This window comes from Macrotis lagotis, chromosome 6 (assembly GCF_037893015.1).
Source record: "Macrotis lagotis isolate mMagLag1 chromosome 6, bilby.v1.9.chrom.fasta, whole genome shotgun sequence".
NCBI classification, from domain to species: Eukaryota; Metazoa; Chordata; class Mammalia; order Peramelemorphia; family Peramelidae; genus Macrotis; species Macrotis lagotis.
This window is the reverse complement of record NC_133663.1, coordinates 46,859,328-46,878,413: the sequence shown is the minus strand read 5'-3', so window position 1 is coordinate 46,878,413 and position 19,086 is coordinate 46,859,328. Positions and strand designations below refer to the sequence as shown.

At 38.7% G+C, this 19,086-nt stretch overlaps 1 protein-coding gene across 1 annotated transcript; it reads right to left on the bottom strand.

The window, feature by feature from the left end:
• Positions 1-902: 902 nt before the first annotated feature.
• TM4SF1 (transmembrane 4 L six family member 1) lies at positions 903-13,451 on the bottom strand. Its single transcript, XM_074191103.1, has 5 exons — positions 13,066-13,451; positions 10,496-10,585; positions 10,271-10,416; positions 5,049-5,229; positions 903-1,883 (listed from the first exon to the last, which is right to left on the bottom strand). Exons 1-5 carry the CDS (start codon positions 13,240-13,242, stop codon positions 1,869-1,871), a joined length of 609 nt encoding a protein of 202 aa, XP_074047204.1. The 5' UTR covers positions 13,243-13,451; the 3' UTR covers positions 903-1,868.
• Between the last annotated feature and the right edge of the window lie 5,635 nt (positions 13,452-19,086).

Genomic DNA, 19,086 nt, shown 5'->3' with positions numbered 1-19,086 from the left:
ATAGATAGATAGATAGATAGATAGATAGATACATAGATACATAGATACAAAGATGCATAGATGGATAGATACATAGATACATGGATGGATAGATGGATGGGTAGATAGATACATAGATATATAGATGATAGATAGATAGATAGATAGATGATAGGTAGGTAGGTAGATAGATAGATAGACAGATATGTAGATAGATGGATAGATGGATGGGTAGATAGATATATAGATGATAGATAGATATGTAAATAGGTAGATAGATAGATAATAGATAGATACATAGATATATAGAGATGCAGATGTATAGATATGTGTGTATGTTTGTTTCAAATAAGATGCTAGCTACCTAGTGCTTTGTAAGTTCACCTTACCTGTATACATATCTTAAAGCACTCTAAGATTGCCAGAATATATCTAACTCCTGACCTCCTCCATTTCTTTTTCCATCTTACTTCACTAATCATCTTGGTCACCTGACCAAGACCAAAAAAAAGAGACAACAGCATCCTTAGAGAGCTTCTGAAAAGACAGCAAACTTCAACTGGGGGCTGTTGTCTCCCAGTACACACAAACTATTCCAATAGAAAACTTCTGGCATGTTCCCCTGGGAGCTTGACCTAGAAGGCAGTTGGGCAGCAAACAAGCATTCCCACACTGGACAGGAGAAGAATGAAGGAAATCTGAAGAGAAATAAGAGCCCTGAGGGACTGAAGGGCAATGAGAATTCCTGAAGAAATGGGAAAGGGAACAAAGCAAAGAAACTGAGGTGGGAGAAGGGAACAAAACACAAACCTTATTCCCTTTTCCAATGGGAGCATGTGGGAATTTTTTGTCTAGAAATGGAAGAATAATTAGAAAAAGAGGAGAGTTTGAAAATTATGAGTGAAGACAGGAAAAAGTCAAAATGTGATAAATATACTTTTTAATTTTTTTTTATACAAAGACTTGGGGTATTTGGTACAGCATGTACTCTAAGTCCTTCTTTTCCCAAATACCCCAATCTGAGCCCATCTATACTGGACCATTCTGGGTAACTGGTCATGTCTTCCCATAAGTTCATCATGGGAGAACTGGATGCCTTCTTCCTTCATTAATACTGTTTTGTTTTGATCTTACTGCCTCAATCCATCTCCCTCTTTGTTTTCTTCCTTGATGGCTTCATCATAGTCTTCTTTTAACTCTGCAAAAGCTCTTTTCAGTGTAGATTCTTATGTCACACTAAAATACAGCTAGGAGGACATAAAAGGATGGTTGCATTTGGTGCCTCATTTGCGGGTTCCAGAACAACTTCATTTAACAACTATCACAGTTCACAGTCTGCAGGTATGCAGTTTCCCCACCATCACAGTTAACACAGTCATTTGAGCTAAAGGAGATTCTGAAGAAGCTTGGAAATACTATACAAATGGGAAACATCATAGAGGCAGTAAAAGAAATGTTCTTTCTGGGTTTTCTTTTCTTTTCCTTTTTTTTTTTTTTTAATAAAAGTGTACTGGGATGTTCTCTTATTTAGAAAAAAATACAGGCAAATATGTGCAATAGTAATCAGAATGTTATTTCTCTCCATGGGATGTTTGTCTAAGACATAATCCAATTGTGTGGCCGGAAATGCTAGGGTCATCTCCGTTTCTTCCAGTGAAAGTCTCCTTTAAAGTAGATTTAAGTTTCTCATGTATTAGATGAGTTCCGGCATCATCAAGATTAGGCCTTGCCATAGCACAGACATAACCCATCTCTATACAAATTTATAAAAGTAACATATATGCAATATGATACAAATACTAATACAAAGTTTTACACATTAATAAAAATGAAACATAAATTACAGTGAAATTCAGGAAGATTTTGATCTTTCTTCTGGAGTGTTTCTTCTAACAGTCATATTGCTATAATGGAAAGAGAATGGATAGAATTACCACCAGAGTAATTGAAGACTTTAACATTTAACATTTTAAGACTCCCAATGGAGGAACAATGTGGCAGAGGGGTGCAGAAGAATGTACTTGAAGCTAGAAAGACTTTAGTCCTATTCTTGCTATTGATGCATCCTGGTACTGTAACCCTGGTCAAATCACTTAACCTCTAAGAGGTCTAGGGCACCCTCTAAGACTATAATTTGTAGAGAAGGTCGTGGGCTACTTTGGAAGAGGAAGTTAAGCCCTACATTCATGAACCCACAGATCCGGTCCCTCTTTCAATGAATCCTCCATCAAAAACCTTACTCTGAGATCTTATCATGGTGTGGAGGTGATCCAAGGTAATTGGTCATGCCAGCTGGCAGAGAATGCTCTCCACTTGAAAAAAAAATCAAGTATGGGGCTGGTGATGGTTATATTTCTATGGCCAAAGGGTCAACCTATTCCAGTTCAAAGAGGCCCATCCATCATGGGAGGGATGAGTTCTCAGCCAAGAATAGTCTCAAAGACTAACTGCTAAGCAGAGAAAGCACCCACGTCAATGAATTCACAGATGCCTACAGTTTACTACCCAAAGCAGATCTATAAAGTGTCTTCTCTCTCCCTGTAATACATTTGCAGAAAGGAAATAACCGGTCACCAAGTTTAAAGCAAGATTGCTTGTAAACAATGCCCAAGGCTTAAAAAAATATTTATTAAATGTTTCATAACCAAATCATCCAGCAGAGGTCCTGAGGGAAAAAAGTCCAAAAAAAAAAAAGGCATCCCAGGAATGGAAAGTTACAGATACTGATGTGCATGTGTGTGAATATGTGTGTGTGTGTGTGTGTGTGTGTGTGTGCTAATGTTTCTCTCTAAAAAGCATGATGAATTATAATCAAAGAATTTTAAAAGGAAAGAGAGAACATTTATAAAATCATAGGTCTGTTCAACGAGCAGGCTGCTAGAGAGAGAACCATGGATGCAAACCTCTTGACCAGTAAATATTGACTCGCCCACACTAGAATCACATTGATTTTTGAGTTAAATTGGATCTCAGATCTCAGAAGTCATCCAGTCTCTAACCCTAGCAGTTTAAAGTTGGTGAAACTGAGGTCCAAAGAGACTGTGATTTTCCCAAGGTCACAAATCAGTGACAGAGCTGGCATTTTAATTCAAGTCTTCTTAACTTCAAATTCATCAACTTAATTATAATTGTTCATGTCATTTTCTAGTGGAAGTCTTTCTGATACTCCCAGCTCTGAGTGCTTTCCTTCCTGTTCCACATAAAAAAAAATCTAGTTTGTGTCTCATCTATATCTCTATCTATGTAATATTACCCCACCTTTGCACCCCTTCCCATATAATCTCCTTGAGGGCAGGGACTGTTTTAATTTTGCCTTTGCATCTCTAGAGCCAAACATTAGATGTTTTAACAAATAATGTTGATTGATTAATTATTTCAAAATTTCAAAAGATCCGTGTCACTCATGGAAACCTTCGACTAGATAGTCTTCTGAAAAGGCTGTAACCACTTTATCACTTAGTGGTTAGATTTGGTAATGAACATCTCCAAATTTAACCAGCACCAAAGTTCTAAGCATTCTTGATCAACTTACACTCCTAGAAAACTTGCATAGAAAACCCTGGAAGAAATCAGACTTTTGCCCTCTCTACAGCCAATGATTTTTCTCATTTTTTTCGACAGTGATTTGTGGGAATGTTTTTCTCTAATTCCTGGCAAAGATGGGCTTATAGGTTTGAGGTTTGCTTTACCTTTTAAAGAAAGAAGAAACTCCATAAAGGAGAAACTTCTTTGTCTTAGGGCAGATAATCAGCTGGGTTTAAAAGTATCTAAGCTGGGGGCGGCTAGGTGGTGCAGTGGATAGAGCACTGGCTTTGGAGCCAGGAATACCTGAGTTCAAATCCTGCCTCAGACACTTAATAATTGCCTAGCCATGTGGCCTTGGGCAAGCCACTTAACCCCATTTGCCTTGCAAAAACCTAAAAAAAAAGTATCTAGGCTTCTCTAGTGGAGAGATCTACTGTTTGCCTAATCCTGTTACCTAGATTACAAAATCTACAGAAGAAAAACAAACAGAGCATTAACCCATGTTTGTTGAATTGAATTTAGACCCAGATCTAGACCAATAGAGCAGCATTATGGGAGAGGGTGGGGAGGTTGTAGATAATTTTTTTTCTAAACCAAATGGTTGGCTATTTGTCCCCTAAACCATATCCTGAGGAAACAAGTGCTTCCTGATTTTCACAAAGAAGGCTTGTTATGAGTCTAACAGAGCTAGATGCACCATGTTGAACATGCCCTCATATACAGCAGCTCTTTAATGGCGCAGGTGTCCTTGGTTCTTTATATTCTCTGCATTGTCTTCTTACTACTGAGTGAAGGGCACCCTGGAGCCTACTTTACCCTCTATCTGTGTATCTGTGTCTCATCAACTCTACTAAGCAAATTCAAAGTCTTAGTAGAATAAGGTTGTTAGGAGAAAGTCATGCCTTTAGTCATAGCATTCTTTACTTTTTTTTTAGGTTTTTTTGCAATGGGGTTAAGTGGCTTGCCCAAGGCCACACAGCTAGGTAATTATTAAGTGTCTGAGTTCAAATTTGAACCCAGGTACTCCTGACTCCAGGGCTGGTGCTCTATGCACTGCTACCTAGCCACCCCTAGTCACTGTATTCTAATGAACATTTTGTCACCTTCAAGACTCTGTAGACTCAAGTTCATAGAAGCAATGGAACTATTCAGTGTAGTCCTATGACAAGTAATTCCAGTACCAGAGAAAACACCATAAGCCATGGTCTATCTAGGGGATAGCAACAGGAATGATTCCCTCAAATCAACTTTTTAAGACAAATTCATTTAAGAACAAATAAAATAATACTCATATTTATGTAAACTTTAAGATTTGCAAAGTGTTTCACATTGATTCTCTTATTTGGCAATGTATATAAATGCTATTTCCATATTCTTCTTCCTATTTAATTTTGTATTATAATTAGTTTTATTTTACTGTAACCGGACCCAGGAAGTTGATGATGTTTGTTTTCTTCTAATTCTTTGAAAGGAAAAATAGTATCACATTGTAATATTTGAACAACACTGTCCCAATGAAGAATCACTACAGTGGAGCCTCTTACCTGTTGACGAGAGCAGCAAAAACCACAGATGCCTCCAAGTACGCCATTTATTACTTGAATGAGACACAAGATGAATTCAATTCCTCCAAGTGCCAAAAGAATGGAAAATAGGGTCACGTTCCATTGAACAACATTCTTGGGTTCGACACAGTCTCCCCATTGTGAAGGATCAAGAAGATAACTGTTGGTAAGAATAGAAATGTATTTGTACTATTATGTGATGACTGAAAAGACTTTGTTCCTTTTCAACCAGAAAAATCAAAGCTTTAATGCAGGCAATTGGCCAATATCATAGGTTTCATAAAATAATGATGTTAAGATGACTTGTGTTCCTGTGATTGGTTTTAAAAGATGAATCTATAAGTCCTAAAGTTCATCATTCCAAGAATGCTGAACTTAAAAGTCTAAGGATCTGGTTTTGATAGAATTAATTCAGATATTTGTTACTTTTATGACCTTGGCTAAGTCAATTCTGCCAGACCTCAATCTCCTTCTCTGCAAAATGGGGGTGGGGGTGGTAGGGGAGGGAAGAATTGAAATTAAGGTTCTCTAAGATTCCCTACGGATCCAATCTATGATCCCAATCACTTCTTTCCTTCAAAAAACAATAAATATTTTCTCTAAAATGGCAAACAGATATGAGAAAATATAACCAAGTTTGGTCCCAAAGAAGAGATGAGAGAATACACATCCCTCCTTTCTTTACAGATGTTGGACACATGGGTCAAAAATGCTATCAAACAAGTTTGATAGGTTGATATGTTGGTTAGTTGTGTTGAATTAATTTTTACTTCTTTTATGTATTTTATTATCAGTGGGATATATTCAGAAATGAAGGTGATCCAACAATGATTATTTTTAATATTATGGAAAAATATTATTATTTTATGCCATAACTTTATATAATATAATTGCTCATATTAATATATAATTATTAATATTTGATATTGATGTTTATTATATGTATCATATATTTAACTTACAACCAGGTCCTAAAGGTATTTATCATGTGCATGATGATCATGATTTTAATTTTAATTTGTCTTAAATCTCATTTGGGGGTGAAATTAAAATGATAAAACCAAAATACCTTCCTGCATACTTAGTGTCTCACCAAGATTAAGCAGCTAAAGAGTGGCTTACATGGTGCAATTGCCATCTTGCGCAAGAATATTAGAGCCTAGAGCATGGCACTGGTGAAGGTCAAAGAGTGATCTCACAAGAGGACTCGAAAGGTAAGCACCAGAAAAATGTCTCCGGACAACTGCAAAGGGCTCCTATGGTGTGAGAGTTCCACTTGAGATACCATTGGTATTTCAGACAGTGCTGTTTGAAATTGGCTTGGGATGTTTGAAGAGTGTTTCTCTTCTGCCTTGTAAGCTCATGAGCTACAAGGAACAATTGCAGGAAATAGGGAAAGTTATCCAGAAGAGAAGACAAGAGAGGATTATCTACAAGTATTTGAAGCTCTTATGGGAAAGAGGGATCAGCTTTGCTCTCTTGGCTCTAGAGGACAGGATGAGTCTAAATGGTGATTGACTGAGTTTTCCCCTCTTTGGAGTTCCTCAAACGAAGATCAGATTAATTAGATGATGAATTTTTCACACATAGTATTCTTGATCAGTATAGGTTCAACTATTCTGGTACAACAGAAAATGTGTTACAAGTAAGGAAGTCACAGGAGCTAGTTTGATTCCTCTCCTTTAAAATTTGTATCAGTTTACACAAATCCCTTAACCTTTCTTGACTGCCATTTCTAAGATGGCTTTTGAGATCCAACTAGCAATAAGGGGGCCTTCTGATGGGGGAAAATATATATATATGATTTAAATGATGCTTTTCTTAGGGTTATCTTAAAATTAGCTCCTATTTCCTGAATGTATTCTAGTAAATATCAGTGAAAGAAGCAGACTAGGAGAATGCTAAGAGTTTGGGGCAAACAGGTTATGATTTAAATTTTGATGTGAATAAGGCATATGTAAAGAATTTGATATGAACAAAAACAAGGCTAGGTGATTCTGTGAGTAGAATAAAAGTCTAGAACCAGGAAGAACAAAAAAGTCTGCCTCAGTTTCCTCATCTGTCAAATGGGAATAATAAGAAGTTATTTCCCATTGTGATAATCATTTGAGTTAACATGTAAAAAGCTGTGCAAATTTTAAAATGCTAAATACTAATTCTCTTTTCCTCTTATTTCTATTTTTTTCTTATCTCTGCCTATTTCTCCCTCTCTTTTCTACTCCTCTGCCCTTTCTCCCTCTCTTTTCTACTCCTCTACCCTTTCGCCCTCTCTCTCTCTCTCTCTCTCTCTTTATTTTTATGGTAAAATACGGTTAAGTGACTTGTCCAAGATCACACAGCAAGTAAGTATCAAGTGTCTGAGGTCAGACTTGAATTCAGACCCTCCTGACTACAGGGCCTCAAGCTCTATCCACTGTGGCACCTAACTGCCCGTTAACCAGTCTCTTAATGGATTCTTTGCTTCTTCATCTGTAAAATGTGCAAAAAATTATACTGAAGCAATTCCACCATTGTTTGACTTGGCCAAGTGGAGCCACAAAGAAGAATGTCATACTCCTATCAAATCTGATGAACACTTTAAAAATTATCTCTTATGTATCACTTTCCCTCAATCCTAATTCCTCATGCCAAAAAATGACTAATTTGTAAATATGCTTAATAAAATATACATGTAAAATGCTAATCTGACTGTTTTCTACTGAGGGGAGAGGGTTAGGAAGGAGGGTTGGAGGGAAATTTTGTAACTTGGAAATATGGATGTACAAATGGATGAAAAGAAAAAAGAGACAAAAAATAAAAAAGAAGAATGTCATTCTTGTCTATACTCCTATTGTAAGAGTTGTGCTTCTTAGTGACAGATATAGTTTCTTAAGTTTATGTATGTAAAAAATAGATGTCTTGCTTAGACAGTCACAGTGTTCTGTATGAGAAATCAGCAGGATCCATTGTGCGGGCTATTTTAAAAAACCAAACGGAGTTGGCAATGGTATGCTGGACCTGGCGTTAGGAAGATTGGGGTTCATAAGTTATCCTAGACATTTCCTGGCCATGTGACCATTGTACAAATCGCTTAATTTCTCTGAGTCTCAGTTCCTTTATCTATAAAATGAGGGTAATAATACCTCTAGAAGACCTTCATTCAGCAAACTCTTTTGAGACTCTATTGAAGTGATGTATGTAAAACACTTGGCAAACTTTATAGTGCCTTATAAATTATGATTGTTCTGCAAGTATTAATTTAATGCCATATACTGCAAGGCTTTAAGAACTAACTACTAGTTTTGGGCCCACAACTAGGTTATATTGGCTATAAGTAATAGAGCGAATCACTTGTTATATCTGTATGAGTTGTCAAATGTCCACTGAGGTCAAAGATATCTTCCCCTAGTCTACCAAAATGGATTATAATTTTTTTATTGATTTTATGGATTCAGAATGGGTTAAAGGAAAATGAACAAGGGCAAGCCTGGGACTCTATGTTAAAGGGAAAAATGTCCTCAAGTTATAACCTGTGTCTGAGCATCCCTGCCATTCTCTTAAACTCCTGACTTTTCTTGATAATAGCTCACATGTGATACTTAAAAATCCCCTTCTGAATAAAAGCCCTGTTAGACATATATTTAACAGGTTTATTATCCCTCATTTTGCAGATGAAGAAAATGAGAATGAGAGGCTAAGCTATTTGCTCAGAGACATATAGTTATTAAGTGAGGATGATGTTTATCTTTCATTCTTGAAGACGACCATGACATCAGAGAGGTGATATCATGACAAGCAATTGATTTTGATCTGAGTGAGGAGGGTTGTGCTATGTCACCAGACTTACGTTCTCCTTCAGAGCCATCTGGATCCAGTGGCCAGATAAGAATCAGGATGACTGGAGTTGGCCTTGGAAGCCAGTTTATCCGGATTAAGTGACTTGTCCAAGGTCACACCGCTAGTAAGAATCAAGTGTCTGAGCTCACATTTGAACTCAGGTCCTCTTGACTCCAGGACCAATGCTCTGTCCACTGGATCACCTAGCTTCCCTAGCTATTAAGTATTATACCTAGGATTTGAACCAACTCTCTTGACTTCTAATCTACTGCTCTTTCTACTGTACCATGTTGTGTCCCTGAGAACCCCTTAATTACACTGCCATCAGGGTCATAAATAACAGCACTATCTCAAAACAATAAATATGGATATTATGTATTTACTATAACTTAACCATAATATATACATATTAATAAATAAATGTATAGTTGCAACTACAGACATATGTATATATTTATATAATATGTACATGGTTGTTGTTCAGTTGTGGTCAATTTTCATGACCCCATTTGGGATTTTCTTGGCAGAAATATTGCCATTGTTTACCATTTCCTTCTCCAGCTTATTTTACAGGTGAGGAAACTGAGGCAAATAGGGTATAGTGACTTGCCCAGGGTCTCAAATCTAGTAAGCATCAGAAGTTGGACTGAACTTAAGAAGATGAGTTTTCCTGACTCCAGGCTCTGCACTCTATTCATTGGACTAACTAGTCAAGGATTACCAATAAACTCTGAATGTGGCTAATATACATACATATATGGACATCTGTTTGTGTACATATATATGTGTGTGTGTGTGTGTGTGTGTATGTATAGACACATGTGTATGTTTAGATTCATGTAGGATGTCCCCAAAATTTTAGTGCACTTTTAAACTTAAAACATCACTAAGACTTCAGGGACTCCCTGTTTATCTCAGCTTTACAATATGGGGCTAATTTTCTTTTGATCTTGGCCAGTATTATATTATTACTATATTATTATATTATAAACTCACTGGTCCTCTTTGAGAATGAAGGACAAACAGCATCAACTAAGTTCATATATAATCAGTCACAGTAATAACATCATCTTTCACAATGGTAAAATTTGCCTTCATTGAATCAGAAAACTCTTAGTATTCCATCCACTCAGTCAAGCAAAAGGATTTAGCAGAAGGCAACTCTGGAAACAAAGAATCTAATTCAAATCCCTCTACTTTAATTCACTCCCTGTTTGACTTTGGGCAAGTCATTTAATCTCGCTGTGCCTCAGTTTCCTGATCTGTTAAATGAGGGAGTTAGAAGAAATGATATCCAGGGTTCCTCCTTTCATTAGTAAAAAAATCAGTTTCTTTCCATGCATAATGATCAAGGGGCTTTATGAGATGCATAAACCACTACGTACTCTCCATTAGTGTGGGCAAAGGTGTAGTTCCATTGGCCATGGCGATCAAGACATTGGGGACCTTCAGCTAAGCCAAGAGCTGCCACGATGACGCAGTAACCAGATCCTGCGAGTCCGATGATGGCCGCCAGCACCGAGGAGAGCATCTAGGAAAGAAATTGGGGCTTAGAAATGACCCTGGTCCATCAGTGAGTCAGAATGGGGAGCCAAGAAGAGAGAACCTACCGCACAGCTTTTCCCACAGTTCTCATGGCCACAGCATCCACAGCAGTCTTCTTCTTCCAGTCCAATAAATATAAAAGCAGGGAGGAGCATCTAGTTAGGAAACAAGCCAATCAGATATTAGTTTCTTCTCACAAAGCCTCTTGTCCGTTAATTTAAATGCTATACAAGGAGCTTTTATTCTTCCTTGCTCCTAAGGGCTGTAATTGCTAATGGCCAAAGAAAGTCAGAGCTGGTTTGGGGACCTGCTGGGGGGTAGATGTCTCCAATGAGCTCACATAATGTTGTGAAACTGAAGGGAAAAAACTCTAAGCAAAAGGGATTTTAATTCATTTAAGTATGGTTATATGCCACAAGGCACCCTCCTTTGGGAGAAGGAACAGAGTAGGTGGGAGCTGGGAAGGGAACCAAAGCCCCAAAATTGGGAAACACAAACTCAGCCTTGGGTGAGTATGAAACTCTAACTCTTGAAGATCTCACCAATCATAATTGCCAGCATTGCTGTTGCTAAATAATTAAAACACCCTAGACTGGGTGGAGAATTCTATTAGCAATTCTCTATGATGACTATGAACTGGAATAATGTCATTTTAGTTTTAAGATTCCCAGTATGGTGACACTCTAGGAAGGAGACAGAGAACCGCTCTCAAAGCCAGGGAAGACTAGTTCAAATTCTACATCTGACAGTGGGACCCTGGGCAAGTCATTTAACCTTTAAGTATCCTAGGCCTCTCTCAAAGATTATAAATTGCAGAGAAGATACCAACCTGTATCTAGTAGAGTTCTCTTACTTGGGACTTCCCCAGACTAATAAAATTATAGGTCCAGGCCCTATCCCTGTATGTGATATAGGAAATATTTAAGAAATCAATGGATTCCCTAAAAAGTAAAACTGCTTTGAAGTCAATGTAGTTCCTCAGCATTTAATAGTTATTCAGCACTTTTAGTAAACAGATGATGAAACCTTCCAACTTCCTCTTTGTGAAAAAGTGGGGAAAACTGTTTTCAGCATCAGTGACTATGTCAATTAGCTTCGGTGAATTGTTTTTCTTTGCTACAAAGGAGGGTTCTGGGTGGGAAGCAGTGAAGTAATATGAGGAAATGCTTGTGGTAAAAATAAAAAAAATCATCAGAAAAATAATTTATCAATGAGCTTCTATGTGTCTGGTTCTAGGAGTAAAATCAATCAACCTGAGAATCAATCCACAAGCATTTAGCAAGCTGTTGTTTATGAGACATTGTGCTTAAATGATGAACACACAAAGGTGGAAAGTAGCCACCTCCAATGCCAACATGAAAATAACTATGGATGAGAGAGAGATACTGAGTAAAGAGGAGGAATTCTCGGGGGAGGAAGGTATGAGCAGCTGGAGGGACCAGGAAAGGCAAACCAAAACCATTTGCCCCTTAAAAAAAAAGTACATGTGGGGAGGTAGACAAATACAAGTATGTTGTAATCTAAGGTATGGAGTAAAAGAGGCAATTTCAATTCAGAGTTAGTTCAATCAACACAGATCTCCAGCCTCAAAAGTCCACCCATTTTCTAGGTGAGAAAACTGAGATTTGAGGCTCAAAGTCACACAGAAACTAAGAGGCAGAGCTGGGATTTGAACCCAAATTCCTCTGTCTCCAAATCCAAAATTCTCTTCACTGGACACAATTTAGCATGATTTAAAATAAAATATTCTTTACCTAACCAATAATCAGTAATCTCATAGGCTTATAAGGGTGACATTTCTGTAAGAAATTCATTATATAATGTCCATTCCCAATATGTTAGTAGAGGTGTGAATCCAAACTGAGTCACATTCTTTCCAAGGCAGGGCTTAACATAACATTTAAATTTCCAAAGCTGGCATTCCAACACCTTCCAGTTAATTTAAAACACACACACACACACACACACACACACACACACACACACACACACACACACACACACACAAACACAGCTTGGAAAAAACAGCACATTCCAATGTTGGCTCCAGACACTGACCTAAGATCCTACACTGCCCTGTTGAATTCTTCCTATAAAACCACACCCCACTCATATCCGTCCTTATTAACTTATTATCCTGAAGCTTCACAATTCCAGGCAATAAAGCCCATAATTATATCTCCTTGTTTTACCAGAATAAACAGTAGTCATCTTACCCCAAAAAGAAGAAAACTGGTCAACCCCTTTTTGGGTCCTCAAGTCAAAAGTTAAAGGCTATCCTGTCCTGGAAATTCTAGCTTGCTGACAATTTGGTTTTAGGGCCACATTCCTATTTCTAGCCCTGAAAGCCAAGACACTTTCAACTCTTTGGTTGGTATCAAGGTATCACTGAAAATTTGAAAGGGCTGGAGCAGTCCAGAGGAGAGCTAGCCGATAGTGTAAATGGACACCTCACAAATTTCACTTTCCTGTACCTCACACACAATGCAGCCTTCTTAGCATCTTTTTTTTAAGAGGTTCCTTTCTGAAAGGAGTTTTTGAGATGAATTCTAGAAAACAACTTTGAATGAAAACTGAGGTCTTTGAAAGATCACCCCAAAACAAGATATAAATGAAAGCAAATAGCCATACTCACCAGCAGGCCCCCTCCTAAAATTCCGGAGAAGAACCAGACAAAGCGGCTCAGATGGTTTTCATTGGCATACTTTGTCTCCCCATTGGGAAAATACAGCAAAATGTTGGCCACTATGCAGAGGACGGCGAGGCCCACCAGGGAGTGCCCAATACATCGGGCACATCTGCCGTAACACATTGTTGCCTGCTGAACCGGGTGTCCTGTCCTTGGCCTGGAGCTTCTCCCCAAAGCAGAGGAGTTGGTGACTGATGAGGACAAGGCAAGTCAAACCCCACAGCTCAAGTCTCCAAAAGTTCTTAAATATACACTCAGCTCTTAGTCACTGGGTGGGTGAGGGTTTCATGCTTTCATTGGTCCTGTTGCAGCTTCCCCTAGGAGAGGAGGAGGGAAGGCAGGAGGAGGAGGAGGAGATGGCAATGGCCCGCCCTTCACATGAAATCAGTTGTGGACAAATGAAACCAGGGGCGGGGATGTGAGGAGCTAGGCTTCAGGCTCTGAACGTCATAAGGGAAACTGCAAGGGAATATGATTACTTTCCAACAATGGCTTCAAAGATGGGACCTTGGAGAGAAAGCCTTTACTGGAATAAGGCGGGGGGGGGCCTTTTGCAACTTCTAACTGGCATCATTTACAAAGAAAAACAAACCAAAATTTAAAAATAAAACTATCCTCTGTGGCATCCCACCCTATCACTTTCTGGGGATTTACTAATTTGGGGGGTTTTGTTCTCTATTTTTAACTCCGTCTCTGACTTGGCTTACGTCTTGAGGCAAGTTGATTAAGCTCTCTGCCTGTTTCCTCACCTGTCCAGATAGGATTGCCACCTACACCTCTGACCATGCTGCTGAGGAGGTTTAAAGATTATCTCTCCGTATACACCAGCTGTTTCTGGAAACAGTGTATGTAAACCAAATCATTTTGGCCAGAGCACTTAAGGGGTATTTAAAGTTTATAGAATCACAGAACTGTGACCTCCAAGACCATCTGGTGCAAACCACTGTCCCATTCTAAAGATGGCAAAACCGAGGCTGGGCAGCAAGTTATCCAAGGTCATAAAAATAGTAAATAGGCAAAGGAGGATGGAATCCCATGTCCTCCTGACTTCAGAGCCGGTTCTCTTTTCTGTTGTAATGTACTTACCATCCAAGTTATTGAAAGGCAATCCAGTCTGACTGCTTCTTGGAAGTTAATGAAATTCGTTTAATGACTCAGAGCTTTTCCCTGAAACAAAGACCCATTTCTTTTTTCTTTTTTTTCCTTTAGGATCAATAGTGTTTCATTAATAAACATAGGATCCCAGCAAAGATGGAAGGGACTCTCTGGGCACTATTTCCCAGTCCGAAATGCTCTCCTTCCTCATCCAGCTTCCCTTCCAGGCTTTCCTGGCTTCCTCCAAACCTCATCTCTTAAGCAATTCCTTCCAACCCCTCTTAATTCTAGTGCCTTCCCTATGTTAGTTAATTATTTCCCCTTTATCCTACATATAACATGTCTGTACAGATTTGTTTGCCTGTGGCCTCTTGTAAGCACCTGGAGGGGCAAGACTGTCTTTTGCTTTCTTGGTACCCCCTCCTACCCCCCCCCCATGTTAGCACAATGCTTTGCACATACTTGCTGCATCTTAATACTCATTAGCTGATTGACAGGGGTGAGCTGGGGCCAGCTCTTACTGACAACTGATGGTCACATTTTCAATGGAAGCATTTACACTTTGGAATTCAACAAAGTCTACAAATTAGGGTTTAATTTCTTGTGTTTTTATTGTCTAGACTTAAGAAGACTTAAGAAGAGCAACCAGGGGGGTGGCTAGGTAGTGCAGTGGATAGAGCACCAGTCCTGGAGTCAGGAGGACCTGAGTTCAAATCTGGCCTCAGACACTTAATAATTACCTAGCTGTGTGGCCTTGGGGAAGCCATTTAACCCCATTAATGGATAAAGTGCCAGACATGAAGTTTAGAACTGATCTCAGATACTTACTAGTTGTGTGATGCTGGGCAAGTTCCTTTACACTGTTTGCCTCTGTTTCCTTATTTGTAAAATGAACTAGAGAAGAAAATGGCAAATCTCTCTAGTATCTTTGCTAAGTAAACTCAAAATGGAATCACAACTGAATAACAAGGAAGGGGTAGAGAAAATGTTAATACTGAAAAAAGTGTGTTATACTTAGATATTTTTTTCCTGTTTGTTCAACCTTCACCACCACATAATTTAACTCCCTTGTTTTACAGAAGAGTTAAGGGGCAGGGAGGTGACCCAAAGTCACATAGACAATCAATAGTTGAGTCAGGATTCAAACCCAGGTCTTCTATTTCCAATCTAGCTTTCTTCCCACTATTCCACATTGCCTTCAAAATACTGAAGATGATGGTAACTCAAAGGTAAGTGGAGAACTAAAAGCATTGTAACTCCAATGGAGAACTAAAACCAAAGGAATGTTTGCTAGGAAAAAATGGGTAGGAAAGACACAGTGAACATAAAGGCGAATCACAGATAAATGATCAATCTACTCCACTAGTAGTCATGTAATATAAAGAGACATACACTGTACTAAAAAATTATTTTATGGAGAACTCAAAGAGGGCAAGCACTCACAAGGGGTTCAGAAGAAACAATGCTGAGACACCTTGAAGGTCTCATTGAAGAACTTTCAAATTGGTTGCACAGTATGGGAGACACTGGCCCAGCATGGCGTGCCCTCATCAAACTATGAGGAAGGCAGAATTGCAAAAACTCAAAGGAAATGTGACATATGCAAGTCTAGAGTACCCACCCCAGGTGTTCACATAGACTACCTGTGGTAGAGCATTCCGAGTTTGTATTGGTCTGATCAACCACAATCTGGATGTTCTGTAATTTGTCTCAAACACAGTGATGTCATTTTGGTTTTCTTCAATAATGAAGGACAAGAACCAATTTAAAGAGAATGCAAAGACTGTCCCCAGCCCCAAAGCTTAGATAACCCCCCTCCCCTCCCTCCACCACCACTCTGTTGTAAATTTATGGGAGCACATAGCTGAGATTCTCATTGGTAGGTATAGAGGACAATTGGCTGGGGTGGAAATCTGGTTTGGGAGTCAATTGATCTGGAAAACTCCTAGCTCTTCCCTTTACCCATGTGACTGTGATCAAGTCACCTTACCCCCTGAATCTCAGCTTTCTCATCAATAAAATGAATTGAATAAAGTCCCTTTCACCTCCATGCTCCTGTGTATTAGTGGAGAATATATTCACATGAGCAAGATGGCAGCTCCATCTAATTATTGATGTTAAAGGTTTTTTTCATAAAATGTGAATAATAACCTGATTTCTTTCACATAAATCAGGTTTTCAGAAATCAGATTTGTTTGTGGGGAGCTTTAACAGTAGTAAAATCAGGTGATCAAAGGATGGCAAAACTGTAGCTAGGAATTTTTGGACAAGGGAAAAAATATTAGGAGCTCTTTCTAGGGTAAGCAGCCATTGGTGAAGTGCGAGTAGGGAGTGGTAGAACATTGCTCAATGGTGGGAGAATCTAGGGGAGAATGGTTTGACAAAGGAGAGTAGTTTATCCAACATGTGATTTGATATTATCCTATTTTAACCAATCATTCTGTTCGTTTTACACTAATAAAAGGGTGCAAGTACTATCATTGTCTTCTAAATTCAGAACTTTGAATTTGGTGTTGCCCTGCCCTGGTTATGGCTCTGTTATGTAGATACAAGTTTTGTATTTTCTTTAAACATTTGTTTCATCTCTTCCCTCAATACCTTTGAACATGCTCACAAAGACAAAGTTTATCTGAAGGCTCCATCTAATCCATCATGATTCCACAGTCTCAACATCAAAAAAGAAGATGGGGGCGGGGAGGGAGAAGTCTATTCAGTGGAGAATGGAACTTTTTCAAGTTGATTTGCTCTGGAATAGCTATTTTTCAGGTTGAATTTCATGTATATTAACCAAAGGAATCTGATGAATTGTAGAACTAGTTATGTTTGTATTGGTTAATTTGGTAGTTAGGAAGGGAAAAAAGAGAGCAGCATAGATTTGGACTCCAACTTGAGCAGTTGGGGTCACTCTATGCCATGGTCTCAGATATGGCCCCCAAATTCTGGTTAGGATTTTACCTTGACTGGTCAGCTTGTCTGGCACCATTTATACCTGATCACAACGGGAATTGGGTGAGAAAGTCTGAAGAAGCAATATGTCCCTGCTAGAAAATCCCAAGACATGAATCAAGAGACTCAACTTGATTACCAATAAGTAAAATTAATGTATGTTGACCTTGGTTTCCTCAAATTTAAAATTATGGAGAGGATATAGACTTTCTTTCAAGGGCAGCTTCTAAGTCATGATTCATTGATTTTGTGAATAATTGAGATTTCTCTACTGGATATACCAAGAAGATAATGTTAAATCATGATATGCTCAGGAAAGGAATAGCTCAGTAAAATACCATCACTTTAGATCAGGGGCAGTGAAAATAAAGGTGCTTTGGAATAAAGGACTTGGGATTGGATTGTTACCTATGTTCTGCCATTTACTACCTGTATGACCTTGGTAAAGTCATTTGGCTTTACTGGGTCTCAGTTTCTTCATCTGTAAAATGCCAGGGTTGGGCTGGATGACCTCTGAGGTCACTTTCAGCTGGAGATTTATGATCAAAAGCACCTATACTTCTTCCCAAGGTAGGGCAGGGTTACACAAGGGGCTGTGGTCATTAATTGCAACATAAGCAGAAAACTGAAGTTTCAGAATGAGTCAAAAGATTATAGAATCTCAGAGTAGGAAGGAACCTCAAAGGTCATATTTAGTCTGAGTCATATCATGAATGTGCCTTCAGAGGTCAAATCTAATACAACACAAACCAGCAATCTGTCCAATGACATCCTGAAATGACTATTAAGCCATCATCTGAAGACCTTTAGTACTTGGAAGTACCAATGCCCAAGCACTTATGGACAACTCTACCTGAAAAGTTTTTTTTTTTTTTTTTAACATTGAGCATAGGTCTATTCTGCAACTTATATCCGTTACTCCTGGTTTTACACAAGGCTAATCCTTTTGTACAAGGCAGCCATGCAAATCTCTCTCTACACCACAGCAATCACATCTTTCTCAGCTTCACTGGGCTAAAAGGGCTCTAGATGCACTGCCCCAGATTCTACCAATTGCAGATATTTAGAGACTGAGATTCCTGAGAAGGGTGGATGGAGCAAAGACTTCTGGGGCTGCTTTGCAGAGATTTCTAGGAGAAAGATTTAAAAAAAAAGGAGGAAAGGAAAGAGAGAAGGGAAAAGCTGCCTTTAGAGAAGGAATAGAAGTGGATAAAAAACTGGTTCTTACCACCAATGGCAGCAATACTGCTGACTGTATGCATTCAAAGACTGTCCCTTCTTTTCTGTCTTTGCTACCATTTATTTCCCATGTTTCAAAAACAAACTTAGTAGTTACTAAACCTAATCTCTACACATCTAGAGATTAGGGGTCATGGAGGTGGTTAGGGATATAACTATTCTACAAAAAGTAGGTAACAAAATTAAACTCTAGTCTAAGGCATAGAAAAAGATCAGAGTGATGATTGCCCTTCAGGGAATCACAAATCTTTTGACTAAGTCTGCAATAGTATTTCTTATCTAGTATAGAGAGCAGAAGAGGTGGTGAGACAAGAGACATTAATAACCTCATCGAATCATATCAAGTAGAAGAAACAAGCCAGTACTGTGGGGAAGCAGAGTGAATGGGATTTCTGGGATTCCTTAGAAGTTTTGCATATTAGTGCTCCACTAGATCCACTTCTTTTCCCAGTAATTTAAAAGTGTATGAGGAGGTGGCTAGGTGGCACAGTGGATAAAGCAGTGGCCCTGGAGTCAGGAGTACCTGGGTTCAAATCCAGTCTCAGACAACTAAATAATTACCTAGCCGTGTGGCCTTGGGCAAGCCACTTAACCTCATCGCCTTGCAAAAACCTAAAAAAAAACAAAGTGCATGAGGATCTTTCATGATAAGGAATCATCTCATCTTCCACCTTTATCCAATAATCT